This window comes from Perognathus longimembris, chromosome 4, assembly GCF_023159225.1.
Source record: "Perognathus longimembris pacificus isolate PPM17 chromosome 4, ASM2315922v1, whole genome shotgun sequence".
In the NCBI taxonomy this organism is placed as follows: domain Eukaryota; kingdom Metazoa; phylum Chordata; class Mammalia; order Rodentia; family Heteromyidae; genus Perognathus; species Perognathus longimembris.
This window is the reverse complement of record NC_063164.1, coordinates 32,632,969-32,651,484: the sequence shown is the minus strand read 5'-3', so window position 1 is coordinate 32,651,484 and position 18,516 is coordinate 32,632,969. Positions and strand designations below refer to the sequence as shown.

The window sequence follows — 18,516 nt, the reverse complement described above, 5'->3', positions numbered from 1 at the left end:
AAGGGAGAAAACAGCATTTTCCAAAATGCATTTTACTGAATACGAATAGGTGTCTTGTGAAAAAAGTTTTATGTTCAAATAAGCTTGGGAAATGCTTAGACAAAATGGTGTTTCTTCTTTTCAGGACTTGACAGAATCTTTGGCTCCTAAATGATCATGGTGACTCCACAAAGGGTAACCTCTAAGAGCAGTGTCATTTCTGCAACTATGAAAAATGTTTACAATCTCTTAGACAAAATTGGCTATGGAGTCCTTAAACTATGGTTAGGGCAACTTCAAGAAAGAAAATTTTAGTAAATTTAAATAACTGCATGTAGCTACTGGCCATGTTTGATAAAGCAGAATTCAAGCAGCCCAAGAGCCAGAAAGAACACAGTTTGAGTAGATATAAGAACAGTTGCTTGCAAACTTTTTGGTCTCATAAAAACCCAATTAGGGCCAGGTGGTGGAGGGATTATGCCTGTAATTCTAGCTACTCAGGAGGCTGAGACTGGTGAATCATGATTTGAAATTAGAAAAGTTCACAAGAACATCTCCAACTAATTAAAGCCAAGATAAAGGCATGACTCAAGTGGTAGAGCACCAGCTATGAGCAACACAGATAAGCAAGAGTGCGAAACCTTGAGTTCAAGACGTGATGCTGCCCGGAAGAAAAAGAACAAAAGAGAGAAAAGAATGAAGAAAAATTCAGAGAGGACCACAAAGAGTTCTAGTTTAAAGCTGGACATGGTATCTCATGTCTATAACATTTGCTACTCAGGAACCAGAGATCAAGAAGATTGTAGTTTGAGGCCAGCCCTGACAAAAAATACACAGAACACTATCTCAACCAATAAAAAGGGAAGCATCAATAGGAGGACCATAGTCCTGATCAATCTGAGGTGGAACTTTATTCAGAAAATAACAAAAACAAAAAGGAGGGACTGGGAATGTGGCTTAGTGGTAGAGTGCTTGCCTAGCATTCATCTAACCCTGGGTTTGCTTCCTCAGCACCACATAAACAAAAATAGTGGGAAGTGGAACTGTGGTTCAAGAGGATGCTAGCCTTAAACAAAAAGAAGCCAGGGACAGTGCAGGCCCTGAGTCCAAAGTTCCAGGACTGGCAAACAACAACAACAACAACAAAGGATTGATCTGGTAGTAGAGCACCTACTTAGCAAGTATAAAGCCCTGTGTTAAATCCTAAGAAAGACACACACACACACACACACACACACACACACACACACACACACCCTGTTTTTGTTTCTGTGGATTATACCCATTGATATTTGTGATATTAGAAATTACCACTGATTTCAAAAACACTCCTTTGTTCATTGAAAACATTGTCCATTGTTTTCTTTCAGGATCTTGTTGATTTTCCACAAAATGTCTGACAAATACTTCTTTCTAGGTAACCACAACTTCAGTTGTATTTTCAAGTAAAAATGGTGCTCTGTGGAAAAGCAGAGAATTCAGCTAGCAGCTCTTATGACCACATGGATGGTCACACCACTGTACTCCAGTCAGTGGCAGAAAAGCTTTATGTATATACTCATTTTTCAAGGGCCAAGGTTTCATAAGATCAATGAGTTTTACTGCATTTTTTTCTCTGTGTGTGACAGTGGCGATTATAGTGACAGTGAGTACAGTTCCAAGTTCCACCAAGTATACTGAACTTTAGCTTAGTTTCCCTTACTATAAAACTTACTTTGCCATCATCTGTGAGAAAGGCAGTCAGAACTGTCATGAAAATACTTTTCAGCCTTATGATACTTTAGAAAGAGTCCCTGGGACCTTGAGAGTCTGTGGATCACATTTTGATACAGAAAAAAAAAATAAAATTATGAGAGTGAGAAGGAAGGAACTGAGAGGAGGAAAAAAAAATCCAGGAATATGAATCTTAACTGAACTGGATTAGAATACTGGTGAGAGTTCAAACTGTTTTTGTCACAGAATTAGAGGAACAAGAATTCAAAACAAAATCCATCTTGACAAGTAATTGCAGCAAATAAAGTGGAGTACCAATCATTTTTGTCCTCTGAAATCTAACAATCATTAATTATTCACTAATTATTCATTTAAGTGCAACTTAATAGTATAAATATTAGCTAACATGAAATATTCAAAGCTATTTTTCCTTTTCTTTTTATTTTCTCCCTCATTTTTCTTACTTTAAAAAAATTATCTTTATTGTAAAGGTGATATACAGATGAAGCGAAGATGCTGAGTCTGACAGGCACAGTCCTAGCCACATGGTGGATACAAAATTGGGTTTAATTGGCACCATCCTGTCTTCATGATGGAGGAAGGTGAAGTCCCACCTCCCAAGTGATAGGCATGTCTGAATTCCAAGAGACAGGGGTGGGGACTTGGATGATAGGTTACTGTACCTGTCAGTCCTGTGCCTTGAACTTGGGACACTGGAGTTTCACATGACCCTGCCCCCGACCCTGACACTAAGCGAAGACCAGCAAAGACCAGCACTGGCACCACTACACCATGCCACATGGCTCCTGTCTTGTGTCTCCTGGCTCTCCTCTGGTCACCATGGCATCCCACTTCAGCTCTGTAGTGGAACTGATCTAGCTTGTTGGTATTGTTTTTCTGCTCTTTCCTTCCTCTCCTGCTCTCACAGCTCAGCTTTCTAACAGTGGTAAGTGTAGACGAGGTACTGCAGGTCTTTGAGACAGAAGTCCACCTGCAGTCACCAGCTTTCCAATAGAGACTCCCGATTCAACCTCTCAAAAGGTGGCTTCTCTGTTTCTTGCAAGTTACTGTACAACACAGAGGGGTTATGGTTACATAGGTCAAACAATACATATTTTCACAGATGAAGTAGACTGAAAAATAGAAAAAGAAAATGCCCTTTCTTATAGTATTTATCTGAAAGTTATCTATTTCAGAACACAGTTTAATTCTTTCCTACATTCATTGTTTGCAATCCCTGACTTTTTTCTGTCTTATAATTCAGGACAAGATTTACTTTTCCTTCCTCCATCATTGGACCTGATTCTATCAGGCACATTTCTTTGTCTCCACCATTCTGGGCTTCTCCTCTCCCTTTCAGTGTGAACTTTAGGACTCACATTTTGAGAAATTTCCCTATCTTTCTGTCTGCAAGAGAAGAGAAAGAACAGAAAGGCAAACTCAACAGGACAACCTCACCCGGCAGCCAGTCTACTATCATATATAATGTGAAACAGAGAACAAAGGTAACTTAACCAGGGCTGGTTCTGCAGAGCTCTGGCTACTCCTTCACTGCATGCCAAAGTCTTCTAGTTCCTTAATGGCTTGCAATGCCCAGAAACTTGCAATAAAAAGGCTTCACTTGGAAAGCTGTCAAGGACAAGCACATCAATGTCACAATAATGAAACCATTTGTGTTTTCATGAACACTTATACCGAAAGAATTTTGATGTGTTCAAACCTATTAGTAGTCAGTTCTCTCTAATTCCCAGGGCAAACACTCTTGTCTTCTAGTTTTCTAAGAAGAAAGAGCATTTCCAGTACTTTGCTCCTTGTAGAAAAATAAAGGGTAAGAGCTTGTGAGGCTGACTGGCAAGGGAAATCCCACCAGTCTCCCTCTCTCCCACTGCAGCCCCATGGCTTCACGCAAGTGTAACCCTTTGCATTCTGTGCCTGGGATAAAGCATGCTCTGATCATAACTGGTTTCTACAATTTTTTTTCATATTTGAGCTCTCTCAAACACTTTGGCATACATGTCTACTGTTTTTGAAGGACTAAATATTTAACTTGGTCAGAAAGTGTACTGGCTAGCAATACTACCCTTAGGCCTAGGCTTAAGAAAAGAAAATTCTGTCCAATTGTACTATTTCTCATGGGCAAAAACTGTATGGGCCAAACAAGTGTGCTCAATTACAGCATGTGATTCTCTTTCTAATCTATTGTGACACCCAAATTGCTGAAATTCCCAACTTAATGTCCTGAGTACACCAATAAGTCCTACATGAGTTAGTCCTCCAGGTTCATCCTCTTGAGGGCAGCCAGTGCTAGTACTGCAAACATCCCTAGGCCCTGGAGAAGCCAAAGGGTACAGAGGAAATAGACAGAGCTTGGTCATTCAGACTCACTGTATCTGTGCTAAACTCTTCTCTGTGAAGGATGAAGCTAGGGGGGGAAGAAAATAGGAGTGAGCCATGAACCAGAGTTGCAGTGAGAGGCTATATTTCTAGGCTAACAGGCACATTCCTAAATTTCTTCTAGGAGGACAATGCTATCCTCATACCAAAGACATAAACCTCAAAAAGAATAATATCTCTTATATGTACAGTACCAAAAATTTGCACAGGAAAATAAAAATATATGTGCACACAAAAATCTGTAGACAAAAGTCCATAGCAGCATTACTGATAGTATCCCCAAAAAGCATAAACAATTCAGATATCATGAGTGATAAAACTCATATGGATATAGATGTACAAATGAAGATGAAGTTCTGATACAGGCTCAAACATGTGTGGACTCTAAAACATCATGCAAAGAAAACAGGTCACACAAAAGCACGGTTCATTCAAATTCATGGAGACTGAATAGTGGTTAATTACCACTATATAGTGGTTAGAGGGGATGAGAAAAGAGAGAGAATAGGGAATGACTGCTAATGGGTACAAGATTTAAGGCAATAAAAGTGTTGTAAAATTAGTGGTGGTAATGGTTACATAATTTTTTTAACCACTAAGAACCATTGAATTGTACAGTTTAAAAAACGGTCAATTTTTTAATACTGTGTCAATGATACCTCAATAGAGTCAGTACATTTTCAAAGAAGTAACTACTGATTTTGGCCATGGGGTATAGTTGAACAACTCTGTTGTAGATCATTTATTTTAGTCAGCTATTACTGTAGCAATTACTTATAAGGAGAAAAAGGGAAGTTCCCATCCGTGATTGGTTGCTTTGGACTAAAGTAGCACAGGATGCAGAGCCTGCTGTGGAGCCGAGCTCAGGGCTTGGACAGAAGAAAGAGGAAGGAGCTGGGCTCCCATGATCCCTTCAAGGACACACTGCTAATGACCAAAGAACTCCCACTAGGCTCCACCTCTTAAAGATTTTCCCACCTTTGGGTAGTGTCACTGGCTGAGGTCCAAGCCTTTAACATGAGCTTGGATCATGATGTTGACACCCATTATGTCCTGTCACAGAAGAAAAGCCACAAAACATTGTTATCTTAAAGACAACAACAACAGCAAAAAAGCAAGATGAAAAAGGCAACAGAGTGTGTAAAAGAACATCAATCAGTTCACTATCCTCCATTTATATAGTACAATCAAGATCATATATTTGACTAGGTTTGAATCCCATGTATTTGGCTGTGTAGTCTTCAAAGTCATGGTAATCTTGATGTTTGAAGGGCTGGCTCTTTAAGGGGACAAAGTACTCTAATTGGAAAGCAACTAGAGTCATTGAATAGAGTGAGTTTTATTTGGGGTGCAGAAGTCCTGGTTATAAGCAACACTTTGCAAGCTTGTCCTCTGCTCAGCATCATCCAGCTCACTCTCAGATTGCAAGGCTGGCAGCACAAAAGATGAGGAGATGATTAATATACACTAGAAAAGACATTCTTATCTTGACAAGTTCTAGCTAGCACCCTCCAAGGCTTTCCTTTTTCAGTATCTAAAATTCATTGTGGAAACTTAATTGGTTTTCTCAATCTAATTTCTCAGGTCAGCTGTGACATCCCAAAGCAAGCTTCCAGAGGGTACCAACTGGATCCATTATCAGCAATTTTAACACTGATGCAAAAGCAAAAGGTGCCTAGCAGTCTCACCAATATTTACACGTTAATGGGAACCCCTTTGTGAATGAAGTTAAGCAGCAAAATCAGTAGCTTCATAGGTAACAATTCCTCTAATAAAATTTTTACAGATTTTAAGTAACAACAAAATAGCCTGAAGAAGAATATAAAATAAAAATAAGGCATTAGAAATAAAGGCAGTAGTTCTGGTTAAAAAAAAAGAATTCATAAAGGTATTACAAACTCCAGTTAGCTTTCTATTTCTTTTTTCAGATAGCAACTGAGGCTATTCAGAAAAAGTTAATAGTTTAAAGCAAATAAAATCTAGTTTTCACTTAAAGTGCAATACAGAATCCTAATGATTGTAGTCTTTTATTCTCTGTGGAAGGTCCACTGGGAAGTATTCAATTTTTCATTATTATCTCTAAGAAATTTGTCTGATCTTCACATGCCTTTTGTTCATTCTACAGCTCTTAGCCATCTGTCTTATTTTTTTTTTCTTTCCTGGAGAGCCTGGTAAACACATTTAGATTAAGCCATATGGTCATAAAACATGTCATGTGTTAGAGTCAAGGTTTGTCTCTGTCTCCTTTCTTTTTAAGAGAACTGCACTTCACCATTCTTAGAATTTGTTAGAAGACTTGGAACTTGAACTCCGGGCATGGCACTTAGTAGGCAGATGCTCTGCCACATGAGTCACTCTGCCAGTCCTCTCAATGAGTTAAGCTCAGATAGTTTTACGTCTGGGCTGGCTTGGACTGTGATACTGCTGTCTGTGCTTCAGTTTGTCTCTGGGATGATGGGTGCATACCACTGTACTTCCTTGATTGTTTGGGGTGAAAGCAAGAGGCCACTGCATCAGGCCATGGGTGAACCTTTGTCTGTGGACTGGGAGGGAGCTGAGATCCTCTGATATTGCCAACAGGTAGGATTACAGGTTTGAGCCATTGCATCCCACTTATTCTTACTTCTTTTAAAAGCTTTCTCCCAAAAACCAAACTTGAGTTTGACAGTAAGCCAGTCCAGAGTACTTTTATTGGTAGTAAAATATCTGAATAATTCATGCTGTAAAGAAGCCACATTTTCTCATTAGTTTTCCTCAGATTCTATGACAAATGGCTTTTGAGCCCTTTATTATATTGACCACCTCAGGTTTTGATTTAATTTCTATTGCTTCTTCCTCAATTTGTCCTCACCCACCCACTCCATGGTTATATCCTGGAGGTGCTGGCTCAGATCTGTGCCACTTCTGAAATCTGTTAGTATCACACCCAGTTCACCAACTCTGTTGCCACAACTCAACAGTTCATTTTTTTAAAAAGTGTTATTATACAGGTGATGTACAGAGGGGTTACAGTTATATAAGTCAGGTAATGACTATACTTCTTTTTGAACAGTCACCCCTCCCTTCACTCCCAGTTTTTCCCTCTAGATGCCCCTGAACAAGTTGTACAGTTTATTTTCAACAGTGTCGAGTGAGTATCACTGCTGTATTTGTTCACCCTTTGTCTCACCATTTCTGTGCTCCCCCTTACCCTCCTGAAATCAGATAAACTTACATACAAGACAAAAGGTACAGGAAAAAAAAAACAGCAACAAAGGAGGAGAAAAAAAAGCAAAATAAAAAAAACCCTCTCTCTCTGTACATCAGTTTGATAATAAAAATTTGGAAAAAAACCCTCTCATTTCCATTTCTTGGAGTTCATTCTGATAATCATCATCTTATATGATCATATGCACATAGCTATTAAGCCTTTGTGATCCTCTCCTAAGAATATCCTCCTTTGGTCTTGCTGTGTGAATGTTTAGAGTCCTGTATAATTCATCATGTCTACGTGTATTTTTTTGGTCTTTTATCATTCATCATGTTTACTTGTAGATTTATAGGCACTTACAAGTTACAAATGAAGGCAACCATACAAACTATGTTTCTTTGGATCTGGCTTACTTCACTTAATATATTTTTTCCTGTGTCTTTCCATTTCCTTACAAATGGGGCAAAGTCATTCTTTCTGATGGAAGCATAGAATTCATATATATATATATGTGTGTGTGTGTGTGTGTATGTGTATGTATATATGCATATATATCAAGAAATATATATATCAAGAAAATGCCATATATATGCCATATATATATATATATTTTCTTGATCCATTCATCCACTGAGGAGCATCTGGACAATGAAAGTTCTGCTGCAACACCAAGACCTTCAGCCCATTGAGTGTGCCACTTATTTTTCTTCATTCTTTTTTTAGCTATAAATCACTTACCTCATATTTTGACTTTCCTACTTTAGAATCCATAATCGAATAATCACATGTATTAAAAGTGCTATATCTCCATGTTCCTGCACTCACCTGATAAAGCTTTGTCCTGGTTAAGCTACTTTTAATTTCCTTTCTGCCTGTATCCAAATATCTGCTCAGAGATCTCAAAAGTTCCAAATTCTACTCAGCAATCTTCCCTCTACTGCTCTAGAAATGTAGTTGCCAAAGTTTCTGCTCCTCTCTTTTCTTGTCTTCTCTTAGACCTCTCTTATATCGACAATTAGTATTGAGGGTTGAACCTGAGGCTTCATGCTTGGTAAGCAAGCACTCTATCACTTGAGACACCCACCCCAGATCTCTTTTGCTGTTTTTTCCCCCCATAGTGCTGGAACATGAGCTTCCCACCAATGTTACCTACACAGCTGAGATTGCAGGAACAAGCCACCAAACCTAGACTTCACCCTGCCCCCCCCCTTTTTTTGTCAATTGTGGGGCTTGAACTCAGGGCCTAGGCACTGTCCCTGAGCGCTTTTGCTCAAGGCTAGTGCTCTGCCACTTGAGCTACAGTTCCACCTCTGGTTTTCTAATGGTTATGTCGAGTGTTATTTGAAGTATACTTCATGAAATAGAACATTGGGAACTCCTGTGGGATGATTAGACTGATCCACACAGTGGCTAATAATCAAGACAAGCTGCACTCTGAGGATGGATCAGTCCTGAAACTATTTCTTTCTAAGACAGAGATGTGCCCTGAAGAGAGAGCTAGATGCCTTGAGAAGAATGAGGCCATCCAGGCAGCCCAAGATGCCATGGCACAGGAGGGTCAGTGTTGGGTAGATGACAAGGTGAATTTTCATTCACAGACTTTCCTGGCCAGGCTAGTTTGAACTGTGATCCTCAGATCTCAGTCTTCTGACGAGCTAGGATTACAGGCCTGAGCCACCAGCGCCCAGGTCATTTGTCCTTTTGCCATTCTCCCTTCCCATTCTTTTCTCAACCCACCATCTTTGGTTTGCTGTCCATACTACTCTGACATGTTATGCTCTTGCAAAGGAAAGTAATAAATTCTATGTTGGTCAGCTTCTGTCCTATTTTATTTGATATCCCAGAATTAATTGAAACTCAAACATACAATGGACACTCTTGCTGTGACAACCTTTCTTTCCCTATTCTTTATAGAGGTGGTAACTTCCAGCAGTTAAGACCTGAACTTTAGTTCTTAGGAAACTCAATTGTAAGAAATATAAGCCAAGCACAGTGGATCACATCTATAATCTTAGCAACCACGGAGGAAGATATTGGGTGGATCCACAGTTTGAGGCTAACCTGGGGGTGGGGTGGGAAATGAAACTTAGCAAGACCCCCATCTCATCCAATAGCTGGGCATGATGGCACATGCCTGTTAACCAATTATGTGGGAAGTATAAATAGGAGGATGGTGGTTCAGATCTGCTTGGGCAAAAGCATAAGATAGCATTCTCTAAATAATTAAAGTAAAAAGGCCTGAAGGCAAGACCCAGATGGTAGAGTCCCACCTAACAATTGCATTGAGTTCAACTTCCAGTATCACCAAAACAAACAAACAACAACAAAAAAAGGATATGAGTAATTTCACAAATATTCTAGGTGCTTTATCTAGTAAATATAAATATATGCAAGCTTTAGGAGCTCTAAGTCTGCTCAAATATCTTTACTTTTGAAAATGATAAAAATCTTCCAGAATTTCGTCACATTGTCACTTACAGCTAGACACTAGTATCCTAGAGACCGTGTCCACTTGTGCCTAGAGAAGTGTCAGTGGTGACACACAGTGTCGGCAGACCTTGCTATTCAACCATGGGCCAAATGCCCCATCATTGTGAGCCAGGATTTCCACACCTGAAAAGTAGATGCAATCATACTTGCACAAGGCAAGGACTATACATGTATGCATCCAAATTTGTATGTTGAGTAATACAGGGGTTAAATATTTGCATTGAATCCCTGCAGCTTTCCTCGGTCTACTTACATGCAGGTGATCCATGGATCAATCCTGGGGAAAGAGTGGGGTACCTGGACTTAGAATTGCCTTCCTGATGCATAGTATGCTGCGTTCATGCACTTCCTTGTGGAAGTGAAGAAACATAACCTCTCTTACAGGGATTAAGTTGATGAAGTGCTTCAGAAACAGAAGGACAGAGTAGGTGAGCAAAGGGTTGGGGAGAGAGTTGGCCTTGTGAGTGGCATGTGGAACAGCAGGTTACTGGACTGGCACATGTGTGATTGCTGGGTCCCAGAACAAAAAGTGCAGATGGCAACCTCTCATCCACACTCCATAGTTATTGTGCCAGCCACAAATGCCCACATCACTACCTGGAGTTCTTGAGAACTAGCGAATGGTACAGGCACAGTCATTTGCTGCTTTCTGTTTTTCCAGCAAATGTACCTTCAGTCCGAAATGTGCTAGATAATTCATGCAGCACTTTTAGCCACATTATGTTAATAGCCTTTTAGTTTCATGTTTTTGTGCCTTGAAAGCTAATCCTGCAACCCATTAATTGTGTTAAATGAGGGATAAGCATACAGGATCTCAACCTACTGAATGGAAGGACAGGGAGGGATCTTTTGATCGGGTGTGGAGACAAAGGGCCACATCAGTGAACAGCAACATCATTACTACAGTGGAGGCCGTTATTCCATTTTCACTGTCCATGAGGGCACAAGTAAAATGAGAGATTTCTATCTTCCTTGAGGGGGAAATACAGAAAGTTAACCATCTCTTAGCCATTGCCAGAAAGAAGTATTCTAGCATGATGCTACCCACTCCTAGGATGGTGATAGATCAGTATGGTAAGTAGTTCTGCAAATGATTCTCAGTAATTCTCTCCTCCTGGTATTCATACCCTTCCTTAAGTAATCTCCTGGCCTTGGGAATAGATGGGGCCTAACTTGCTTCTAATGAGTAGAATATGAGGGAAATAATGGAATGCCACTTCAAAGACTCCCTCAAAACGTAAGATATTTGTCTAGTTCTTTTTCCTCTGTTGTTTTTTGTGTTGGTACTGGGGCTTGAACTCAGCGCTCGAGTACTGCTCCTTGGTTTTTATGATCAAGGCTAGCATTTTACCACTTGAGCCCATGGCTCCAGTTCTGGTTTTCTGCTGGAGATAAGAGTTACAGATTTTGGGGGTTGGGAAAATGGCCTAGTGGCAAGAGTGCTTGCCTCCTACACATGAAGCTCTCGGTTCAATTCCCCAGCACCACATATATGGAAAACGGCCAGAAGGGGCGCTGTGGCTCAGGTGGCAGAGTGCTAGCCTTGAGCTGGAAGAAGCCAGGGATGGTGCTCAGGCCCTGAGTCCAAGGCCCAGGACTGGCCAAAAAAAAGAATTACAGATTTTTCTCTTTAGTCTGGCTTTGAACTGAGACCCTCAGCCTCCTAAGCATGAGTCGCTGGCATCTGGCTTTTTAATTTTCTTTTTCAGGGAGAGGAATACTGGGATTGAATTTAAAGCCTTATCCATATTAGGCAAATACACTCCTTGAGCCATAGTGCCCAAACCTCTCTCTGGCTTTTCTTAGAATGCTTGCTGTCTTGAGGTAAGTTGCCTCAAAAGAGGAATGAAAGCAATGAAGAACTCATTCCAATAACCCACGAAGAAACCTTTCAGTCTAGCCATGTGAACCACGTAGCAGATCCAGTTCGACCATGATAGACTCACAGACATTATGAGATAGTAAATATTTGTGGTTTTATCCTGTTGCTGTGGTTTGTTTGTTTGCCAGTCCTGGGGCTTGAACTCGGCCTAAACACTGTCCCTGGCACCACTTTTGGCCTTTTCTAGATATGTGGCACTGAGGAATCGTACCCAGGGCTTTATGTATACAAGGCAAGCACTCTTGCCACTAGACCATATTCCCAGCCCCTATTTGTTGTTTTAAGCCATGAAGGTTAGAAGTCATTTGTTACTCAGCAATAGATAAAATTAATATGCCCTGCCTGCTCCACATTGGTAAAACCTTGTGACATGATTCAGGATGTATAGTTTTTAAGACTGAATAACATTCATATTTGAATAAACAGTTGAGTCAGGGCTGAGTACCAAACCTTCCTGAACATCTCTGGAAGAATAAACAGAGCACGTGGCAGAACTGCATGGAAGAGAACACAGTGGAGAAGTTGTAGACAGTCACACAGATGGAGGACAGAATTATATGGGTATCTTTAAGATAATGCAGAGAGGTTGGCTCTGCTATTGCTATGGAGCAGCCAAAGAGTAGTGGTGACAGCAATGAAGTCAGGCTGCTGGTTTTGCATTTTGAAGACCCCCTTCCTCTTTTCTCACATATATAAACCAATAACCTGTCACATTTCCCCTTTCCCTTACCTTCAAAGAGACTTAGAGCAGACTCAAGTTTAGCTATAGCTACTGTGACAAATTTCATAGTTCCTGTATTTGTTTGCACTCTTTTCCCCATCCTAATTTTCCTATTTGGTCTTTATTACTTGTCTTATTGCCAGCCAGCTGAAATTCTTCATGAAAAATGTCAGAGGCATAAGTCAATAGACACAATATAGATATTTGAATTTCTCTCTCTTATTGTGATAGTACAAAGAGAAATAGCAAAAAAAAATGGAGCTAGATGCACCTCTATCTTGATTATTTTCAAAATGTAATTTAGTTAAGGGGAGGACAAACATTTAAATTAGCCTAACTTGGAAAACGCATACATTGGATAAATTAAAACACCAATTGCGACAATATTTGTACCGTTTTTATTTGTAAAAATAACCATCTGAATGCATTTCCAAAGTATATTACAGTTAAGTACTTCATTACATTATTAGAGCATTCAGTAGTTGCAAAAGTAATAAACTGTGCTTGAGACGATTTAGACTTGTTCAAAGTCATTCACTGAACTAAAAGCCATTTTCCTCATTTTTACAGTCATGACATTTCCTGGAGTCATTCAACTCCAATTTACATAAGAAAACATTACAGACAAAAATCCCACTGAAATATCAAACAATATTCTGTGCTGGTACAAACATGTTTCGCAAAATAAAACACTGGCACCAAATTCATATCGTCGTCGTGCTTTGCAAAGATATATTGCACATGCTAAAGCAGAAAGTCTGTAGACAAAACTACCGAACAAAAGATACTTGCATGGAACCCTTTAATCACCGCAAAAGAAACACGTAGGATTACATTTTATACACACTCAGATTGTCACTATCTTAAAACGCTTTTCCCCTATAATACTGACCTATGGTTTACAGTTTTGTAAGAAGAAAGCACTGCAAAATCAAACATCATTCCTATAGAAAACTTCAGCATTTTCATTTTCAAAGCAGAGAAAAAATGGGGATAGGAAACAGCCACTTTGTACAAAGGAAGGTTGAAATGAAAACTTACTGGTATTATATTGCTCTGATAATACTCAAATGAAAACAATAGAAAACATTTCACAGAACATCTTCAGAATATACAAATATAAAAGGCACTCTAACTTCATGTTACAAGACCAAATTTTAAAAAATGAGTTCTTCAAGCAAACAAAGAAACAGAAAAGCAAACTAAGTTGCTCAACAGTACGAAGAATAACTAGTGCAGCAAATCCATTAGATGTTCTTCTCCTAACTCAATACTAAAATAAGACAGGAAGCAGCTGTTCACTGCCTAAAATACCAAGACATACTCTGGTTCTCTTTTAGTAATGATAAATAGAAATCCCCTGAGCTATTTACTGTAGAATCATATAGCATATTTTAGGCAATTTCGAGATAGGAATGTATTTACCAAAGATAGGTAGACACACTGGTGAATAGATAACAAAACATGATCATTGGTGGCCATGGACAAAACAAGAGTCTAAAAATAACACATTAAGGTAAAGCACTACTCAACTAGGACTTGATTCAAAACATGTTTTCTGATCTACTTCCCCCCGAAAGTTATGTTGCAAACGTAATTTTATTTCTAAGTGATTTAATTGAAATACACAGAAATTATTGTTTGTAAAGTCATTTCTTTAAAAAAAATGATCTTGTTGGAAGAGAGAAAATAAATGAGGGGAGAGATAGAGTCAAGACCAGTTCATTGTAAGTAAGATTCCATTGTGTTCCTTTGTCCTTCTGTTAAAAAGAGTGAGAAAAAGTCCAAGTACAGCTCCATGGATAGGATGTCTCATGATAGGTCCCTGCTTTGCTGAGCCATCCTTCTATTCTCTGCCATTCTATAGGAAAAATGTTAATGCTGCTTCACTATGAATGCAGGCATTTCCTTTCTTGCTTTAAATGCTAACTAAGCAAAATTTCCATTCACTTCCATCTAAGTGTAGCATGCTTCCTTAACACTGAAGTGCCTATATTTTCAGTGTTTTGATGATAAAGGCATTATTGCTCATTAGCAATTTATCTACCTTAAACATCCATCTTCTCTGAATAAAAAGAATAGAAAATGGAAGAAAACACAACACCAAGAATTAAAAAAATAATAGTGGTAGTGGTGGAGGAAATTTTTTATAAAATTATAATTCTGTTTCCCTTATAAGACCTTTGACTATGTTCTTCATGTTGAATTTGAACATACATGGTGAGTTTTAATTGAACCTACAACATCAAAAGAGTATTACTAGAGTCTTTTGAAGCTGATGGAAAATATAATGCATTATCTATATTTATGCAGATGTAATGGTAAGCTTAAAAAAAAACCGCTATCTCACACAGACACTATAAAATAGAAATTTGTAGGGTGAAAATGTAAGCTATTATGAAATGTTGAAAAAGACTGCCTTAATGCAACATATTTCTTCCCTATCTCTTCCTCAATTGGAAAATAGCACTTGGGCTGGTGATTTTTATTCCCCCTCTTGGCACAGTGTCCCAGCTGACATCATCTCCCATTTCTTTTTACAATTTTTCGGTGTATTTAGGGCAATTTGGGTTTTTTTCTTTGGGCCACCTTGGTGCAGATGATCCACACCACATTTCAGTTTTCACCTTGCAGAAAAGCATATGGAGGGCAATGTTTTCCAAGCTGGCTACAGACTAGGGCTGAGCAATGAGTGAACCTGAGGGCTGGCTGGAAACATTAGTAGTGGAAATGCTGGATTTGTCCCCAGGGCTGTTGCCTAACCCAGGGTCAAGAGTGATTTTTCCACTTTTGTTATATTCCAAATAAGTACACAGCAATTAAAACAGAGAACTAACAGTAAATGTTTCCTTGGCATTTGTTTCATTTCAAATAAATATAAACACATTCACATCAAAAGTATACAGACATTTTCTCTAGTTTGGCAAGAAAATAAACTGTGGTCAACACACCATCAATTACAAATGTTAAACCATCAACTAGAAATCTGTGTCATAAGAAATATAAAATACAATAAAGACTGGTACACGAAAGGGTTACATTTTTTTTAACTCCATAGAAAAGCTTACTACAGTTCTCACTCGCATGTTGATTGAAAAAAAATGTCACTCTTCCATTTGAGTCTGAAGCATTTTGGTCCTCACGGATGGCTGGTTGAGGGACTACGTACATATTTATATACACACCAATGTGTGTCTCTGCATAATTTTTAAAGTCTCATTCTTCTTTTAGTATAGCTGTTCCAGGTGTAGAACGGGGTCCATTCAACCTAGAAGCTTTGGCAGAGGGAGTAGACACAGTATTCACAATGCTGATTTCATCATCAAGCAACTGGCAATTGGATTTCACTTCCATATCGCCCCTTTTACTTCCTGCTTCCACTTTCTTGGTTCCCGTTGATAATCACCCTTTAAACTCATTTAATATTTTACTAATTGATTGACAATGCCGACGATTCTGATATCTTCATAAAGTTAATATTTTGATTTAAAGAACAAATTATCTGAGGGTTGTTTCATATTAAATTGGCATGCTGTCTCAATATTTTTGTGCAATATAATTTCTCACCTGGAATGTTATTAGCTAGATTTGAGTTCCATCACCTGGGTGAAAAATTTGCCATAGGCTTATTAATGGGAGCACTGGTGTCATGTTTGTCTTAAATAAAAATAAAGCACATTCAATTTTCCCATTCTTTTTTTTTTTTTTTTTTTGCCAGTCCTGGGCCTTGGACTCAGGGCCTGAGGGCTTCTTTTTGCTCAAGGCTAGCACTCTGCCACTTGAGCCACAGCGCCACTTCTGGCCGTTTTCTATATATGTGGTGCTGGGGAATCGAACCCAGGGCTTCATGTATATGAGGCAAGCACTCTTGCCACTAGGCTTATCTGGCCACTTTAACAAACATCCTCAGAAAGAAGTTGAGGATATTTAAGTTATCACTAAAGAGAAGACAGAAATAGTTTGGAATTCCTTTTTTAAAAAAAAAAAGATTATTATAGGCATCATTAGCTCTGAAGATGAACACCTTTACCTCTGGCTTCTAGTGAGGGAGTAAACATCAAAGGAGAGGTTTTCCTGTCCACTCCATCCCTCTCCTCCCAGGGGACATGAATGTCACATTGATGGCCTTCTTAGAACTCAACTGCTAAGTATATGGGGGGAGGGGAGGATATTTATAGTGAACAGTTGCTTCTCTGTTGTATTATTCCCCAGAGGGGAAAAAATTCAATATTTTTAAATTCTTTGCTTAAAATTAGAGGTAGACTTTCATAGAAGTATCTTGTATTTAAGGAAAATGAGAAACAAAACAAAATCAGGGCACATCTGTGTGAGCCTTTTACACTACAGCCAGCCTAGCTTGCCCTCCCTGCTTTTTCTATCGGCTGAGGCTTCCAAATACTGGGGACACAGCATAAACTTGGAGTTCAAGCTTCTTTCAATCCCTTCCTCCAGCATAGATGATCAAGAAAAAGCTTCTACAGTCCAAAGTCAGAATGTTTCAGAATCAGAATCATTTTCATTGTACCCGTCCTCGGAGCCTACGTTGTTACTACACAGGCTAACCATGCTCCCTAGATTGGAGAGGGTCGTCCTGCTCAAATTGTCTTTTTTAAAACAAACGAAGTTGACAGCCGTCATTGTACTGGGAGGAGAAAAAGGCATCATGGTAGCCAAAATGAGAGCCAGGCAGTCAGCCACATCTTTGCTAGGAGCACAAGCGAGGGCCGGGGTATGACCTGGGCATAAATGCAGACAGAGCAGTGGTTAGTCTTAGGGGCCCAGAGTGCCACGAGCATTCCACAATACATCTCCTATGACTTCAGAGTGGAGATGTATGTTGAGTTAGCATTCATGCCAGGTGCAAGGAGGAGTTACTTCTCACAAGTCATGCTAGGGGTGAGGTTGGAAGGGACTAGAAGGGAGAGACATTTCATGAAGGATTTGTCATTTGCAACTCACATGACTACGGAAAGCACAGTATCATCTAAAGTAATGCAGAATTCCAGCCTTCTAGTGGACAGAAACATGAGGTGGTGGGGATGAGACACAATTCCACAAACAGTAGTAACACAACAACCAAGAAGACATTTCCACCAGAGAACACAGACACACCATGAGCCTCAGGCCTGGCCTGAGGAGGACTCTCATTCTGAGAACAATGACTTGACATGGAAATTAGAGAACTGTTAAAATGACTGGTGTGGTCTTGCCACTTTAATGGAAGTGTAGACCAACTAACTGAAATTATCTGAAGAGATTAGACATAGGAGGGTATTCATTTGTGATTGAAAATTTACTACTGTGGGATAAGGTAAAATTGACTGGAATACAGCATAAACAGTGTATGGAGATGTGACAACAATCATTGGTAGAAGCCACCAAAAACTCATTACTACTTAAAAAATCCTTAACAGAATTTACAAAAGAAAAAAAAAAAACCACCCCAAACATCGCTACCTTACTAACCAAAGGCCCAAATTTGAAATGTCACTGATGCAGAGGCATGACTGTGCTGGCCATAATAAGAATTGCATCATTCTCTATCAGCTAGACTTCAGTCTACTCCAGATGAGAAAATTGCCTGAATATGCCACATGGATGCCTTGGAGAGGTGCATCAATTCTGTTATTGGATTGCTACCCTTGTCCACCTTTGTCCTGTTGGCCCTAAAAGGATTAAGCACCCTGTCTGTGGGTTAAAGCTTCTCCTACACTAGATGCAGTGTAGTAGCTCAGCCAGCCATTCATAGGAACTGTCTTCATATAACTTCCTTGTGGTATTTACCATCACTCAACCTTCAAAAGATCATGCCTCTCTAAGGTATGAACACAAACAGGAATGGACACACATGTGGACATCTCATTCCAGGAAGGATAATGGGTAGAAGGGAATTATTATTGCAATGCTGCACAAAATTTCTCCCAAATGTTCTAGGTCCTGAAGGAGCAAGGAAGCAGCTAAACTCCTAGAGAGGCAGGCACTCCTAGAGAGGCAGATTACTGCCCCAAGGCTCTTGATCCTAAAGGCTAAATAAAGCTCAGGGGCAGTAGATTTATTTACACTGGAGAAAGGCAAAACTCATTTATTCTGGTCTTCTTGGTCATTTTGGAGAAAAATTGTGGGCTGAAGCATAAAGAGGCAATCAGA

At 39.4% G+C, this 18,516-nt stretch overlaps 1 protein-coding gene across 4 annotated transcripts in view; it reads right to left on the bottom strand.

Moving 5' to 3' along the window:
- Positions 1-12,748: 12,748 nt before the first annotated feature.
- Ankrd44 (ankyrin repeat domain 44) overlaps positions 12,749-18,516 on the bottom strand; it is a 325,588-nt gene continuing 319,820 nt past the window's right edge. For 3 of the 4 annotated variants that reach the window (XM_048345044.1, XM_048345043.1, XM_048345042.1), the window contains one exon: positions 16,258-17,105. In XM_048345044.1, the coding sequence (XP_048201001.1) occupies positions 16,858-17,105 (248 nt within the window). In that variant the 3' untranslated portion in view covers positions 16,258-16,857. Of the gene's footprint in view, positions 15,645-16,257; positions 17,106-18,516 lie in introns of those variants that run through there. The other variant, XM_048345045.1, reaches the window with a different exon arrangement.